Source organism: Mya arenaria, chromosome 8 (genome assembly GCF_026914265.1).
Source record: "Mya arenaria isolate MELC-2E11 chromosome 8, ASM2691426v1".
Lineage (NCBI taxonomy): Eukaryota > Metazoa > Mollusca > Bivalvia > Myida > Myidae > Mya > Mya arenaria.
The window spans coordinates 42,913,796-42,931,441 of record NC_069129.1 but is presented as its reverse complement, the minus strand read 5'-3'; the positions used below and the strand labels follow the sequence as shown (position 1 = coordinate 42,931,441).

General features: G+C 34.2%; 1 protein-coding gene across 1 annotated transcript; it reads right to left on the bottom strand.

Annotated features, from left to right (window-relative positions):
- Positions 1-3,059: 3,059 nt before the first annotated feature.
- LOC128244209 (uncharacterized) lies at positions 3,060-17,322 on the bottom strand. The gene is made up of 7 exons (XM_052962224.1): positions 17,273-17,322; positions 12,801-13,461; positions 11,228-11,473; positions 8,241-8,360; positions 8,015-8,126; positions 5,608-5,750; positions 3,060-4,248 (listed from the first exon to the last, which is right to left on the bottom strand). The coding sequence occupies exons 2-7, from the start codon at positions 13,430-13,432 to the stop codon at positions 3,060-3,062; spliced, it is 2,442 nt and encodes an 813-aa protein (XP_052818184.1). The 5' UTR covers positions 13,433-13,461; positions 17,273-17,322.
- Between the last annotated feature and the right edge of the window lie 324 nt (positions 17,323-17,646).

The following is a 17,646-nucleotide window of genomic DNA, read 5'->3' as shown; positions in this document are numbered from 1 at the left end:
AGCACATACGAGATTATTGTTCTCCATTGCAGTAAATTTACAAATGGCGTTTCGCCATAACTGAGATCAATTCTTTGAATACACGCCATGCGATTCCGAGTTTTTACCGGTCCTTGAAATTTGTGTGGGTAAAAATTTGATCTTGACCAGGCTCCATACGTCAAAGGTCAAGGTCACACAAGACATTCAAATGTCAGAGTACACGAGCTCATGTCTGCGTTATAAATTACTTATGCCTTTATGGATTTCCATTATACTTCATACAAAATGTTTCCTCATTGAGACTATGTGCAGTGACCTTGACCCGCGTCCATTCCTCAAAGGTCAGGGACATAAGAGACATTTAAAGGTTAGAAAACACATGCGTTTGTCAGCGCTATTGCTTTCTTATGCATATATGAATAACCATATAACTACATACATATATTGGCCTTAATGTGTCGCTGTGCAGCGACCTTTACGCGGGTCCATTCCTCAAAGGTCAAGGTCACACGATAAATGTATAGGTCAGAAAACACATGCGTTTGTCAGTGCTTTTGTATACTTATGCATTGATTGATTACCATATAACTTCATACATATGTTGTCCTAAATTTGTCGATGTGCAGTTATTTTGACGCAAGTCCATACCTCAAAGGTCAAGATCACGCGAGACATGAAAAGGTCAGAGTAATAAAGCTTGTGAGCGCTATAACTTACTTATGAATTGATGGTTTACCATACAACATGGTACATAATATGTACTCAATGAGGCCAAGTGCAGTGACCTTGACCCGCGTTCATACCTCAAAGGTCATGGACTCACGAGACAATTAAAGGTCTGAGTACACATGCTTATGTCCGCGCTATTTGCAGTGACCTTGAGGCGGGTCCATACCTCAAATGTCAAGGACATTTAAAGGTCAGAGGAAATAAGCTCGTGTCAGCCGTATAACTTTGTACACATGTTGTCCTCGTTCAGACGATGTACAGTGACCTTAATACTGGTAAATACCTCAAAGGTCAACGCTACAAGAGGCATTCTAAGGTCAGAGTTCACAAATAAAGTGTTTGTTAATTGAAACTGTTGCACAAATTGATACTTTACGCACTCTGCTCAGCATTATCATTATGTGCAACAAATTATATATTTTAATAAACAATGGACAGAAATGTGATACCATATATATATATATGTGTGTTTTCTCTTCAAAAGCAGTAAAACAATGTTATGACGTAACCCCAATATATATGTCACTTCATCGAAAATACTTAAGGCTTGCTATTTCATCGATGTTATAAATCAAGCACTCATTTTCCTTCCTATTTTTAGCAAATTTGAAAGTAACCTTGACATTGATCTTAATTACACCACACTCAATTTGAATATCTTTAAGAAATATCCTTTTAAAGCATAATCATATATCCGAGAATTTTAAGGTTACCGACCAAACAACTTGTATATCCAATTTTACCACTCATGACCAGTGGAAGGGTTCAATTTTGCTCAAATTTAACGTACCAGTCAGGTAAAGGGAAAAATAAAATGTTCTTAAAACAGTGGCGTGGGATATAGCCGTCCTTTGGACTGCCATGTTTTTTTTTAATTATTTGACCGGAAACATTACAGTAGACCGTAAACTATATGACAATAATCCACTATATCCGGCTATTTGCAGCAATCTTGTTTTGAATTTTTTCTGACTCGCAGAGAAGAATGTCACTTTAATTGTACATTTGCTAATCCTTGTGCTATTATAATTCTGTGTTTCGTTTCAATAGAACAACAAGTTGTAATGTCTGGCTTCGTGGACAAAGAACACCATTTTTATTTATAATCATAAAAAACATGCATCTGTCATTAAAGTAAATTTCGTTAGAGATTTGCATAGACAGATATGGGAATAATTATTTAACAATCGTATAAAATAATGTTATCACACAGATGATACATTTAACTTTTCACGATTCAATTTCCAAATTTCCTTTAGATTGATTACAAAATTTGGTCACTTCCTTTATTCAAACAGGAAATGGCGCCATGAACATGTACAACATCATTATTGGTTGTGATTTCGTTATTTAAAGAAATGTGTCAATTGCAAGACGTGTCATTTTTTTAAGCCGACATTTATAGTTAAATGTATTACGACAAGTTGACAAAACTTTGATGGTTTGATAGCGTATGCACTGAATATGCCGTCATATTTGTCTACACAACTAATGGAACACACATGTCGACTGAACATAAAGTTGTCAACATGACGTGTGTAACCAGTTTATCTTTGCAAATTCAGTCCCCACATACAGTAATTAAGTCAACACGTGAATAGTGTTTCTTGTTAAAAGTCGACAAGTCGACATTTAAAATATAGAAAGATTACACGACGACATCATCAATAAACACGATAAACGCTTACACATATATGGCCATGAGTTTTCTTGTCAAATGTTATAATTGAGAAATAAAGTGACACTGTGTGTGTTTTTTATTTTGATATACACTTATTGTAGTTCCATAATGACACTTTGGCATGTATCTGTTTAACAATTTTAACTGAATTGCCGCTATTTCTTGGAGATTCCTTACAAAGTTGTAACAGAATTAACGAAAAACTTGTTGTTGTTTTTTGGTGAATTCAATTGAAGTTAATAGTTTGGCTAAATGAAATAAGATACTTTAAACTTTAGACTTGAGATACTTTGGGAGCCACTTCTTTTGATTCGATGATTCTTTTCTTGAAGACGACTCGGGTAAAAACCGCCGACTACAAATAGCGTCATTTTAACCAAATAAAAAGCTGTGTTTTAGGTTAATGCATATACGTTTAATATTTCACAACTATCCATCGTGTACTATTTAGGACTGTATGCTTTGTAAATGGCATACAAATCTGACTCACATCGACGTAACCCACTTAATGCGCCATTTTTACAGCACATTCAAATTCCACCCATATTAAACTATATATATGAATTGCAATTAGATGATATTGTATGGCTTATTAGACAATTTTTATTCGAACCAAATTGCTTAAAATGGGGGGCAAATATGCACAGCGTATCTTTGCCTTTATCGATTATTTGTATCGGTACGACATCCTTTCCTCAGAATTTGAGCTTTTCTTATCATGCCCTCTCTCCCTGGAACGTCTTCTTCCTTCCCGCTTAATACTTTCCCTTGAGCCCTTTCTTTCATCGTAGGAGGATGATCTGGGGCTGTCGTAAGGTTTGTACTGGTCCTGCGCATATTCATATATATCTGCATTCGAATACGTCGAATCCCCTGTTCCGTATCTTTCTGATCTATCCGATGAAGAGGAGTTGGCTCGTTCATTTATTGTCGAGTTATACCTTCCGGCAGAAGGTATCCTTTCAGTGGGTGAGATGATTTTCTCAGTTGAAGAGTACGTCTTATTAACCGGAGTGGAATATTTGTCTAAAGTGCCATATGGTTTTTCTGCGGTATTGTATGCCCTGTCGTTCGAGCTGTTATATTTATCAAAGGTATATGGTTTGTCTCCAATTGAAACGTATTTGACGACGCCGGTATGTTTCGTACCATCTGACTTGCTGTACTTGTCGGCGTAGGGATCAACGCACTTATCGTATGCATCGCCATATTTGTCTAAAACTGATTGTGATTTGTCTACAGCAATTGAATATCTGTCGCTTAGGGGAATTTGTTTGTCTAAGACGTCTCGATCAGACATCGGACTAGATTTATCGGAGCGTGAGTGCGTTTTTTCTATTGAAACGCCATATTTTTCGGCCGTCATGCCGCTGTATTTATCAGCAGGCTTGTAAGGATTCTCTGCTAGAAGAGTAGATTTATCTGACCCTGAATCCAGTTTGCCCACACTGGATTGTATTTTGTCGTTTGCAAGCATAGACATTCCGCTGGATTTTTCTCTTAAGTATGCGTATTGTTCTGGTAAGTTGCTGTATTTATAAGCGGGTACCTTTTCAACAGGTGATTTTATCCTATCAGGAGCAGGAGAATATTTGTCTGAAATAACGTCAGTTGGCATTGGTATATCATACTTTCTTGGATTGGTAGACTTCTCATTTAAACTGTTACGTCTGTCCCCTGATGGTCTTCTCTCTTTAGAGACAGGCGGCCGTTCCGACGTTGTGGACGTTTTGTCGGAAAAACTTCTGGTCGAAACTCCAAAGTCCTTGTCAGATGACTTTGCCAGTGACATTTGATAGCTGTGAAGCTGCTTCTCAAGCACTAGATTCTCGGACTGAAGAGCAAGAATTTCCCTCCTGAAATGAAAATTATCATTTTTAAATTTATAACAATAAACACGTTTTATCACTGATATAAAGGTTAGTAAAAAAATTTTCGTTTCTGTTTAAACAATGGCCATTGAACAAGACATAAAGCAATAAATCATGCAATGGAGATCACAAGAAAAATTAATTTACATAACATTTAAATGCACATCAAGAACAAATCATAAAATGAGTATATGTATGTTACATCTGGGTCTCAAAAGGCTTAACAAATAATATGATGTTTCTATCTTCTAGACCCTAATATGCTGTCGTATTGATTGATGTCAGTTTGAGAAAAAAGATATCGTAGAAACTAAACCACTTTCAACTTCTGATGATGTATCATAGGTGAGGATACAAAAAAATATGGCTTTCTCCTGGCTACAAAAATGGTATTCTAAAGGTAACAAAAATATGATGTGTTTTAATATTACAAACCCATGGCAATCACTATGAAAAAGCTACGCTTTCCCTAGGCTACAACAAAGGCTTTTCATAGGATTCAAACAATAAGGATTCTATATGTTGCAAAAGTATAGTGTTCACTATTTTACAAAAATGCGGCGTTCTGGAGCATAGAAAAATATGTCGTTCTCTACGTTATAAAACTACGGCTCTCTCTCTCTCTCGGTTAGCTATTGCTTGATCTACGATAAAACAACAATGGCTTCCTTGTTGTAAATATAAAATGGCTTTCTCTAAAGTATTCATAGATGTGTTTTACATAATATGGAATCAATAAACTTTAAGTATAAATCAATGATATTAAATAATACAGATTGACTAGCCAGTATACTTTGATCGCATTAAGGACTTAGGACATCGTTAATAGAATATTCAAGAATAAAACAACTTTGTCATACATATCGATGTTAAGAAAACGAACAGTTTTCAGCATTTAACAGATTCTTCTAAAATACTAAAAAAGTGGTCCAATACCGCACTATACAGTTACGCTCATATAGGAAAGATAATATCGCTCCTCAGAGAAGTAACCAAATATCATATATCACAGTAGATTCATGTTTTTAAGTTTATATTTGTTATTGAACGGATCGTTCCAGTGCAATATCTCACACTTGCTTTTAGTATTATATTGATAATGATATACGCGGTGTTTTCATGTTTGTCTGTTTGGCTGTTTTTGCCCATGACCTATTCTCTTGTAAAAATATCCTTACATATCTACTACTGCTTGATTTATTCCTGTGCTTTATATATCATTCTTTGAAATACAGCAATCTTACTGATTTTTTTAATTAAAACTGATACTGTTAATCAATACAAATAAGTGTTTGCGCTTCTTCAACATGACCATGTGTCATTTATTTGATTAGTAAGACCTACTTCATCTGTTGCTTCTGAAGCTTGTCTACGTCATCAAAGGCGTGATAAGTGGGCGTGGCTAGCAAGTGTGAGTCAACCCATTCTACGTGCACGGTGATTGCTTGGTCGCCAGGCTCCGTAAATAGACACTTGTCGTCCTGCAGCTGGAAATAGTGTTATTTGAATGAGTTTGTATTACTTATACCAATTGTTGAAGAAATCTTAAGGTGGTTTGAATAACTCTCATATATATATATCTTTGGAAACAAACCAGTTTCCTTTCCACACATGAAATCCCTCCTCTCTTGAATGAAACACAAACACCTATACCACTACGACTCAAACCCTGCTTATATACTGCCATAGGATTCATTCATAACCATAGGCCCATTTCACAAATTATGAAAACAGAAATCACGGGTTGATTGATACTGTTTGAAGGCACGAGTTAGAAATAATTACATTGTTCACCCAAATCAACGTATTGTAATTATATGGTCAAAAGTTCAATGTAAATATATGAAATGGTGTCGGAGGACCAAAACTCGTGTGTTCGAAAGATTTAAAAAAAAATCTATACAGCTAAATGTACATTCATCATTCACTCACTCTGCTGGAAATAGCGGTTTCCCAAAGGTAAACATAAAATCACTAATAGAATAGTGTGTATACATTTATTTGTGGACAATAATCAGTATTTAACACATGTTTAATCCATAGAAGAGGCAATACGATATATGGTAATACGTATAACAATTATTTTAGAAGTTTTTGAATATATGTTTTTTAAGTGAACGTGATGGAAAGTATTATGGTGTAGTGAAAGTCGATCCTTCTACAAAACGTTCTTTATCGTGCGTTACCGACTGCGCTATCGATTAAAACATATTCTACTCTTGACAGCTGCAGATTTCATTTGCCCAGAAACGTTCAGCGACACAAACATTGAAATGAAACTGGATTCTCAGTTGCCCATATATACTTCAATCCACTAAATATGATAGTATTTATTTCGAACTTTATACAGGAAACAGAATATAAACTCCATCCAACAATCACTGGATCTTCAAATTTCAAAGTCAACACTATGCACTAAGTGATATACTATCGATTTATGCGTGTGTACGTACACGAAGGAGAAGTTCAGCGTTTCTAAACATGGCTTTTTCGAGGGAACTGTCACTTGACACTATAATTCAAACACATGTATGTTGGTCACAACAATAAAATGTGTGTTGACCATTTGCATTTGTTTTGGTCATACGCTTTAGTCCAATATCGATTGCCATACGCAGTATTTTTATTCTGATGAACACTTTTTCTCTCCGAACGTCTATCTGAACAATCTGTCAGAAACATTCAAACGTGTTGACCCAATACAAAGATCATGACAAGGATCATAACACTGACGTCTATGTATAGCGATCTTTCAGTAGTTGAAAAGTCCATCCAAAGGTGCAAGGTTTTTATTTTTGCTGAAATGATCGGTGATATTGTTTGCGATATAGAAGGGAAAACGAATACTTGAAATTATCAACTAAGTAACTACATTTTAGCTTTTCTGATGCTATTTTGAAATTCCTACAAGTCAACTGCGTGTTTTGTAAGTTTATTTAGAAATAATCTATTTTAAACTTAATTGTGGTTTAAAAGTCCCTCTCTAATGAATCTAGGATTTCCAGAGTACGGAAATTACGTTAATGTAATAATGTGTTCAATTTTCGTTAATTAATGTTCAAGATTTACGTTAATGTAGTTTATTTAAGTTTTTGAGTTATAACGGGCCAGGGACTGCTATGACATATCAAATCAGACAGAAGGTAGACGTCTCTTGATTATTTTATTTTCACTTCGTAAGATTGATGTTTGGATTCTTATCACTTTGTAGTTTGAAAGTAAAGATCGCTGGCTGCCACTGTTACAGAACACATTTGGCAACTCATACATGTAGTTTATTTCATTAGGTTATTGCATTTATATCGTAGGATGTACCAGGACTGGTTGTTTACCAGCCTAAATAATTTATCAAGAATATTTGAAAACAAATATATTGCTGTTTAATTTACATAAATGGATATTTTATTGTTGATATTATTAGCCAATGAGAATACAGGATTGCTAAAATTATTCGACCTTTTCTTTTTTATGTTGATCGATTTCTATTCTCACTTTTTTGCCACACCTTCTGGTTGAATGTGCTTCACAATGGTTGTTCATATTATAGTTGTAACGTCAAAAATTGTTTAGTTTTGAATACCATATTACATGACAAGACGCTCAACCAACTATTTGCATATATACCCCCAAATAAACAATAACGGATACTTTAAACTTACTAAAATAGTGAGGCATTGTAATATATCTATGCTAGCCGGGAGTTATATTTGATGACGTAAATCAACATTGAGGTACAAGTAAATAACCTTACATCATCAACTGGAATGGAAGTTGTAATTAGGTGGCCTTCGTCCAAGTCTTGCTGTATATAGTACCGACTAAAAGGCCCGTAGTTGGTCCTCATATTGTGTTCTGGAATGTACCTGCAAGTATGGCAATAAATACTTATTTATAAATACAAAATTATAATGTACACGTATTGTACATGGTGCGCTGTACTTAATAAAGAAAGAAAGTAAAGAAACTGACAAATCTACCTTGTCAGGACTAACACGTTCCAACAGACGTAGCGGCTGTATTTGCGAGGCACGTGGGTGATATCTGTATAGTATAGACGGAATGAAAGCGTCTTCCCGCTCGTGTCAGCCTCCATCATCCTGAATAGAGAAAACCGTTCAATCGAAAATAGTACGTCAATCTTGAGTTGATCTTTATACAGACCGACACGGCTCTGTGTTGTACAGATAGACTGAACCTCCCCACCCCCTTAAGTCCACAGCGATTCGGAATACAAAGATCCAAAGTTAATGTTTTTGTTATTTTACCTTTTTGAAGCAAACCTGAAGTCGCATTTAAATATTAAGAGCATTTTCAGTTAACATTGTGAAAAATGAAAGTGTGCAGTTTCCACACGTAGCTTATAAAATGCAAATTGATGCAAACGGCCTTACACATCTCCTTTGAGCATCCGTGTGCTATATTTGTCATTATGGTGTAGTATTATTTGCAATCTTAAACATATATTATTGTATTAAATGTATTTTTGGTCATACAACGTTTTTCTCCATCGACTGTTCCGCTAGAAAAAGTACGGCTAAAATATTTGACTTCAACGTCCATAATTGTTATCACAATTCAAAATTTCTTAAAAGCGATTTCCCCAAATAAAATTATTTTCGTTCTTATCCGGTGTGCATTGTGGATGCACTGCTTAATAAATTGTGAATTTGCCTCAAATATTTGACACACTAAGTTCAACATAATTAGTATTGATGTTCTTTCTCCAGATTCAAACTTGGTGTTGGCATGCTTCAATCTATACTATATCAAGTCTTCGAAATATAATAATTTTTGCGAAATGTATTTTGTCTTGTATATATATATATATTATAAGATAAAACGCAAGGGTGTTTCCATAGTATATTGTATGTCTCAAATTCATTTCTATTTACCTATTTTAAACAAGTAGATCTTCATATAAATAGTTTCAGGAATGGCTGGATTGTTAATCACTACCTAGCATCTACTGTTGCAGTTTTTAAATTCATTTTTGTGTTGCGATAAAATCATTATTATATTCGATAGTCCGGTAGAAGAGGACTATAAGTTACGGTAACGCGTGAAGCAAGAAAACAAACCTCCAAGGAAAAATATCTTTCAATTTAGTAAAACCACTTTCTTAGTCTCTGAGGTATAAAAAAGAGACAACAATATTAGATATTAACATGCAGTCTGTAACAGCTTTCCACCGTGAAACCACTTTCTTAATCCTCTAGGTATTGAAAGTGAATTCAATATTAGATTTGATGAAATTATTTTCGAGTGTGCAACAGACAAGAAAGCGCGATTGATCAACGTAGACCAACATTTCCTTTTGATGTCATCTATGAATACAGCAATTGAAACTAATTTGTCAGTCTACAGCGAAGACGAGTTGTTATTTATCAGTCAGTATTTTTTAAATATAATGTTGGTCTGTCAGAAGACATTTGGTTATATTGTTGTATATCAATTTGGTCAAATATTGACAGTTCAATGGCGCGGACTAAATGATACAAGTGACGAAACGTCTGAAAACCATTCCCCAGACTAAATGTTGAAGATTGAATGTTCATGGTAGACAGAGGGCATGGACGTCTATAGACGATAAAGATAGCGATAAAATGTATTCGTCATTATTGTTCATTGGGTATACTTCCAGATGAAATCGCGCGGTCAGAATGTTACTAGCGAAGTTTGAAAAACCATACCCATGATATAAAATAAAAATATTGAATGTTCAATTTAATGTTAGAGAGCGAAAAAGTACCAGAGCAATTGCATTCCCCATAAAAAATATCCTAAATAAAAAACAATTTGGTCGCCTGCGTCCTATGAAATACGAAGAAGGAACAAAAAATGTTGAAGACATAAGGATATGTCCTTTGAACCTTAAAAAATGACAAAAGTTGCATTTCCGCAAGATATCAGAATACCACCTCTTTAAAAGTGGCGTTATATGACATTTTATAACTGCTTCTCGCAGTGCAGCAGACATTTGCACTGTCGTTGATATATAAGATTTACTCACCGTGTTCAAGGAAGTCGTCCAAGAAAATGGGATTATTTTGATCAATTGCAATTACTATTCATGTACACTATCTAAATCGGTTTAATGTTAAAATGTAAAACAGTTTTGTCTTTTTAATCCTCGCGATAAATATGCGGTGTTTTTTTCTGCAGTGGAAAACCCCTCATACTTAGAGAAGTCTCGAATAGTTAAGTATAAGTAATGTGGTGAAACCTATGCCAAGCGCATTCGCGATTTATATATTATTGAATTTAAGCCGTTAATTTAGGTTTTAATCATAGACCACCTTTAACCCAATTGACCTGTGCACTAAGAAAGTGAGTCGTAGACAAACGAAACTGATATTAAATCACCAGTTTTCTTCATTGTTTATAACTATTGCTAAACAGACCTTACAATTTAGCTCTCATACTGCCAATAAGTTGTAATTGGCCTCTTTAGTTAGGTCCGCGATTGTTTTGTCTTTTAAATACTCGAAATACATAATTGTTAAGTTGTCTCTTATAATCAACGAGATATGAAGACAGACGTATTACTTAAACATTTCCACAGCCTTTTCTTCTCATCAGCTAAACATGTAAACGGGGCTATTATGACGTTCTAAAGGAGGTTGTCCTCTTTAGATGTATTTAGACGGACATGTCAAACTTTTAATTTTGTTTGCTCAGATACTCTAAAAAACTCAAAACAAATAGCGAAATCGCCCTTGATTATTACAAATCCTTAAAATGTCACGTGTGCAAACTGAAATACAAGAATGATTGGAACGAATCATTCATAACACATTTGAAAACAATCTTCAAACGACACAAACAATTCATAAAATGAGCTTAGCTTCGAGTAGCGGGACACATCGATTTTCTTTTACAATGTTACTTAGGTTCATCGAAAGTGAATCATCAAGATTAAAAGATAAAACAATACGAAATAAGTAAAACCAAGACCAATCCATACCAAGCCTGTTTATCCTTGTCGTATAAGTGAGCTCGGGTCTTCCCTACGGTAGCCACATTCAAGATCACTTCGCTTATTGAAACAACGGATACCATGCTGACTTTGATCTTGAGCGATGACCTTCCCTTGGCAAGCTGCTGGAGTGACCCGTTCACGACGTAGAGGTCACCATTTCCTGTGAGGTCAACAAGCTGGTCAAGCTCTTCGGACTGGAATTCGTCATTCTCGCCGATACTGATATAATACCTGCGTGTACAAATATAAACATGTTATATTGTCAAAGCTTCTTTGTCTTTTTTTATCAGAATTCTCCCGTCGATTCGAAGATTGGAGCTCTTTAAAACTCAACACAATTTTGGCTCTATTCTACCCAAGATGAATATTTATAAGTATACAGCATTTCTCGTTTAAAACACATTACTGGAATTATTAGATGTTTGTAGTTGTTAATGAGAGGATGACTGAATGATAAATTTTATTGTATTTCTTAAGCATCATTTTTATACAATACCGAGCTATATATGGAAAATCAATTTCAATGTTTGATCGTTAACAATAAAGTAGCTTTACAATTGGCTTTACTTCAATATGCGTATCGTCAGTGTCAACGATTTGTTTCTATGATTGATGAACGAGTCTTTTTATAGAAAAAATATCGGGATTAGACAACATATATTGGAATATATATTATAAAGTTGGATATATTATGAGCCTAAATCTTTCCGGCGTTAATGCTTGTTTTTTTTTGTTGCGGATAGGAACGAGCAACTTTACCAGCCAGCGCGCATGCACGATCTGTTTAATAACCTACTGAACAAACCCATTTGATAACTTTATGAATATGGTGTGTAAATGATTAAATCAGAATATGTCCAGCGATCCCTTTCGGTGGCATGTGCGTTAACAGTAAGACGCTTAAAACATATACTAGTATGTGTCAATTAAAAAGACAGACTGGCCAGTTAAAGAAGTAAACATCTATAGTCTAACATGTGTTTAACAAAACACTGAAAGTATACAAAAGGTAGACTTTGACATTCCTAAACAAAATGTAATGTTCGCAAAAATATCGAGTATATATGTTTGCAGGTTCTTGTTAAGGGACTCGCTCATTTTTTTGTAAAAAACAAAACAATGGTAAATCATTATGAGTGTTATGATAGTCGGAACACATTTAACAAAAGATGATATTGTCTTTGAAGTCTACGACTTTTAAAAAGCGTTCGTGACGCTATTCAACAACACTGAATATTTGAATTTTGCCTTTATATATGAAAGAGGCCTTTAGGGCGAGCGGTTTTGTTGTCAGTTTCTGATTTTTTGTTGTTAACTGTAGCGGCGTGAGTTCGACCCACCCCACTCAATCCAGATAAATTTGATATCAAAGGGTTGAACAATTGTGTTAATAAATGTTTTAGATGCAAACCATTAAAACAAAATTTGATCCAAAACACATGAGCGAGTCCTTTAAAGGTGTGTCTACTAAAATACATTTATTTGTAACAATTTGAACGACTACGTAACTCCCCAAATATGCAAGCCACCGCATTAATACATGTATTAAAAGACGTACCTGACATTGCATACGTGGTCAAAACTAGTATGTCGATGAAGTTGCAAAGTTATACATTCGTCTTGTTGCATAGTGGCTTCGTTTTCAAATAGGGAAAGGCTCCAGTCAAAAAGGCCATACGTGAAATACGATGATTCAAGCTTCGTGGCGTACTTCTGTAAGCGATTGTGTTGCTGTTCCTTTGGAAGTCGTATAAAACACTCGAAGATGCAATTTATTTTTCTCATTTCTAACTCTATGAGGTAATCGCCAGTTACTTGAGAGAACTCTCTTTCTAATAAGTCATTCAACCCTATAAAAGTTTTTCGTCCATGTTGATTGGATTCCTGTGTAAATATACACGCCTTTTCTATAAATGTTTCGTTTCTCGTGAAGTGTTCTCGGTTCAGTAATGTAAAAGAGAAGTCGATCTGGCACTTCATATCATTTCCGGCCGTCTGTAGTTTAAGAAAGCAACCTAAATGTAAGTCTGTACGAATGAAACTGACGGTCCACTTGTGGTAGCCGTAAACGACGTCTTTTGTGTACAAATCAGGAGTGCCGTCCGTTGCAAGCTTTGCCGGAAGAACAAACGTGAACACTTGAGAATCAAATCGATCGCTGAGCTTCAGGAATCGTTGTAATTTTGCCATGATGTCAAGAAATATTATTATCAACTTCTCTGGAAATATATGATAAACCTTTGTATTAACAAAACTTGCTGGTTTAAACCAGATCAAACACTATTAAACATATTGCGAATAAAGGATAATATAATTATGTAAGTGAAACGATTTATTTGCTGCTCGAGATTCTTAGCATTTTGTATTTGGAAGATAATAATACATTCTACGTAGAGGTGATCATACATTGAGCTTACAGAAGCAAAAATAGTTGTTCCCGTAATTGGCGTACATGTGACCCTTGATTCTTACATCAACATCATATTGACCATACGTGAATTATGTTGCCCGAACGCAGAGTAACTTCGTATAATAATTAGACGTAATACCATGTAGATCACTTACAGTGTTAACGCAATTACTATAATGTTTTGCCTATGTTTATACAAAAAAAGATTTCTAACCTACTTAGCAATCTACCTTCTAGACCAAGAACAAGTGTTTCAATATTGATTGTATATTTATTTCTATATTCGTTTTCTACACGTAGAAAATACCAAGTTATTGTGGGCTCGCCAGGTATCCAATATTCACTTTTTAAAAAAAAGGATGCATTTAACAAAATAACGAACTCAAACGTCATAGTAACAGAGTTCTACATCACTGAGAAATCTCCATCAATATCCTGAAATCAAATTTAAAAAAATTGGTTATTAATCTCTACGGCAAAATTGCACATTCAGTACCTAATTGTACACGGGAGCGTTTATTTTTAACTTGGTTAAGCTCACTCGACAAAATTGCCCTTAATTTCATAAAGGCTGAGTGTTTTGGTTAATTTAATTATGTAATAAATAGATTTTAATCACTAAGTTAAGTATGCGCGTAGGTAGTCTTAAGAGCGCAAACTCCGTATTATTACTTCTCTGTCCGCTTTTACCCATTTTTTGTCGCAATGCGCTCTATTTTTTGCTAAATGACGTTTAAACCATAAAAATAGTTTTGTTGTATTGCGGCCCGAGTATTTTTAATTCCTAATTTGGATATTTCCACGCTCTACTTTGAGCAGAATATAACTGTTTTGAGATCCCCATATTTAACTGATAAATGTTGGTCATAATAACGGAGGTTCTGGAAGAAAGATAATATAATGACAGAGTTTATCCCAAGAATTTCCAGAAATGACTAGCGAACGCAAGTGTCCTATCTCCTAAAAGTTAGCTCTGCATGGTCTGTCATGGACCCTTAAGCCCAAAATTCGTTATGATGCTTTTTTTTATATTACTTTGATGAGGTAAGAAACAAATGTCAAACTGGTAGTATTAAGATACTATGAATTTTAACAACAAAAACGAATCTATTCATTTTATGATTTAAACATGTACTGCCTTTCATGCATATATTTTTAAAATAAGATTATTTTATGTTTTACAAAAACAGCTTCATGCTGGTGTATTCTTGGCCTAGTTTTTGTCATTCGGCGTTCAACCCTGCCATGTAGGATATGGCAGTTAGTTATGCATACGTTTGATCGAACAAAGTAGTTCCGATAAAACTTGTTTCACGTGCAAGGTGTGCGAATCATTGATTTCTGCCCAATTTCTTCGAAAAGACGTACATTTAATTTGAACAATTTATCAATACAACTGGAAAAGAAAATAACTAAAATACAGTTTTCTACATATATTAACTGACCACATATTTGTCTTCACCGCGGAAAAAAAAGAACTGATAAGCTGTGCAATTTGAAATAAAGAAGTGCTGTAGTTGCTAGTGAAATACTATTAAATGATTTGCTTCAAACGAAATAGCTAAGGTTTATATAAAGGAAATATTGTATGTATGATGTGTTATTCTTTTCTACTGTATGATATCTAATCAAAGCACCGAAAAGCTTTCTTAACGATTGAAAGGGGTTATAATTGTAATTTTAAATACTTGGGGATGAGGGGATTACGGCGATATAAGTGACTTTTACATCGACGAAATGACACCAGACGCCATAAAATAGATATTGATATGTGCCTTAGCGCTCTTGGTCACACATCAGTTAATTAATTTATACAGACATTGATATTATCATCCTTTGACCAAAAATTTCACAACGCTCACAAACTTGCCCAAAGAATGTAATTCAGAGTATACGCGCTTTGAGTACACAGAGCAAACCTTGTTAAATAAACTGTTGAAAGCAAAAGACTAATTACAATTTGTTGTTACCTCGAAAGCCATTTGCTCGTTTACATTAAATATTTATATAGGGGATGATCTTGGAAATATTTCATAGATTCAAACGTTTTTGTTCTGTATCATTTTATGTTGTATAACCCTAAAAAAGAACTGGTTTCCTGTCTACAAAAGCGTAAATTTTCTGTAAAACCTGAAAGCCGACAAACATCAGCACACACAGGGCAGGGACACATTTTCAACGACGTTAAGTGTGGTGCATACAAATTGGCACGTTTTTCTAAAAAAGTGTAGTAAAAAAAATTTTTATTTCAATTTTAGGCAGATAACAAAATAAAAATGTTGTTTCAGTATAAGATAGTAATCTATGTTATATGAACACCAAAACTGTTGTTTTTTCCAGTGACTACGCCACTCGTACAATATTTATTTTGTGCTCATTTGGTCAAATGTATTTCAATCTTACACTTAAACAAACAATTATCCTCTATACGAACATAATTATCGTGTTCAAACTGCTTTCTAACAAACCTTTTATAAACCTTGTTTACAAATTGATCGCCGTTTATTTTTTTAAAGATACTTCTTGTTCTTTATGATATACTCTCATATATATCCAATGAAAGAAGCACACTGCTTTTCCATTGTAAACAAACGTTACACTACATAAATGTGATCTTATGTGATATTAATAATGAGTAAATCATATACAAATCCAGTGAGAGCAAACCATTTCTATTGCATTGTATAAAAGTGTCATGCTTTATCAATGTTTTATAATGCCATATTAAGTACAAGTATAACCTTATACAAATAAAGTAAGAATTACTCATTATGTTTTGCTTTGTATACATGTGTGACACTATATCAATGTATTATAATGCCATAATAATTATAAGTACAACGTTGTACAATGCCAGTGATAGTAACTGAATATTGCTTTCGCATCTGATACAAATTTACCACTAGACCTATATATCAAAATGTTATATGAATTATAAATATAACGTGTGGACAGCTTCTTCTAAGTGTCATCATAATCACGTTAATCCAGAACATCACCACTACTTTAGTAATCACAGGGATAGGCCTTGTAGCCAAAACCTAAGTGTATTTTTATTCAACGGAACCAGGACCAAATAGTCATAATGATCAACAAGAGACACGTAGCACTATCATGATTATACGGAATAGCTAATATTCAGTCAAATACACAGCTGACAGTATCAACAAGAGACACACAACACGATATTATAAGGAATGGTTTTATTAGTCTTTTCCACCGGTGGCAGTATCAATTAAACATGTGATTGATATTCTTAAATACATATTTACTAACGGTTTAAGAAAAATGCACACAACATCAATTTCTGAACTTAAATATAAAAATCTGCGATTTATTTTTGTCAGTAGTCTTATATATAACTGGTTTCAATAGATTTTCGCAAAAATTGGCTTGTTCCAAGACAAAAAATAAAAAAAGTTGCCAAAGCGTTCAATCTGTGAGAGTGTAGAATTAAGACAGAGATTGTGTTGTTGTTTTTACATCAATAAAGACAAAATGAAACTTTTATGTATATTGTTAAATCAACATATTTTTTTCCAATCATTGCTGATTGATACAGGTACCTACGCATGCATTTGAATTATAATGAATATATTTGAATACTAATAAACACTTACTTTCGTGCTTCTATTCCACTTATTCTGATTTGCGTCTTACAATTAAGTGTCATACATATCCAGTTTCACTTTTCTCGAAGATTGAAACTCTATAAAAATCATATAATTTTCCTCCCAATTCTCTCTTTTAATTCAATTATTTATTGTAATAACCAGATAACTTATCCAGATCATCGAAAAGTCCTTATGTCGAAACACGTCCTGTTCTGGAATGGAATCGATACGAACTGGCTGGGTAATAAACGCCTGAAAGGCTTGAAATGCCTTATTAAGTATTTCGTAGTGTTTATATAGCTTCAGTTAAACCAAATACACATGAAAACTTCTGCAATGGATGGTGATATGATGCAAAATTTCCAATACAGTTTACTTTT

Coding starts and splice junctions, on each gene's coding strand:
- LOC128244209 (XM_052962224.1), bottom strand. CDS start 13,432: ATGGCAAAATTACAACGATTCCTGAAGCTCAGCGATCGATTTGATTCT. Junction 11,474..12,800: donor GACCACGTATGCAATGTCAG/GTACGTCTTTTA, acceptor TTGTACACGCAG/GTATTATATCAGTATCGGCG. Junction 8,127..8,240: donor AACGTGTTAGTCCTGACAAG/GTAGATTTGTCA, acceptor CCATACTTGCAG/GTACATTCCAGAACACAATA.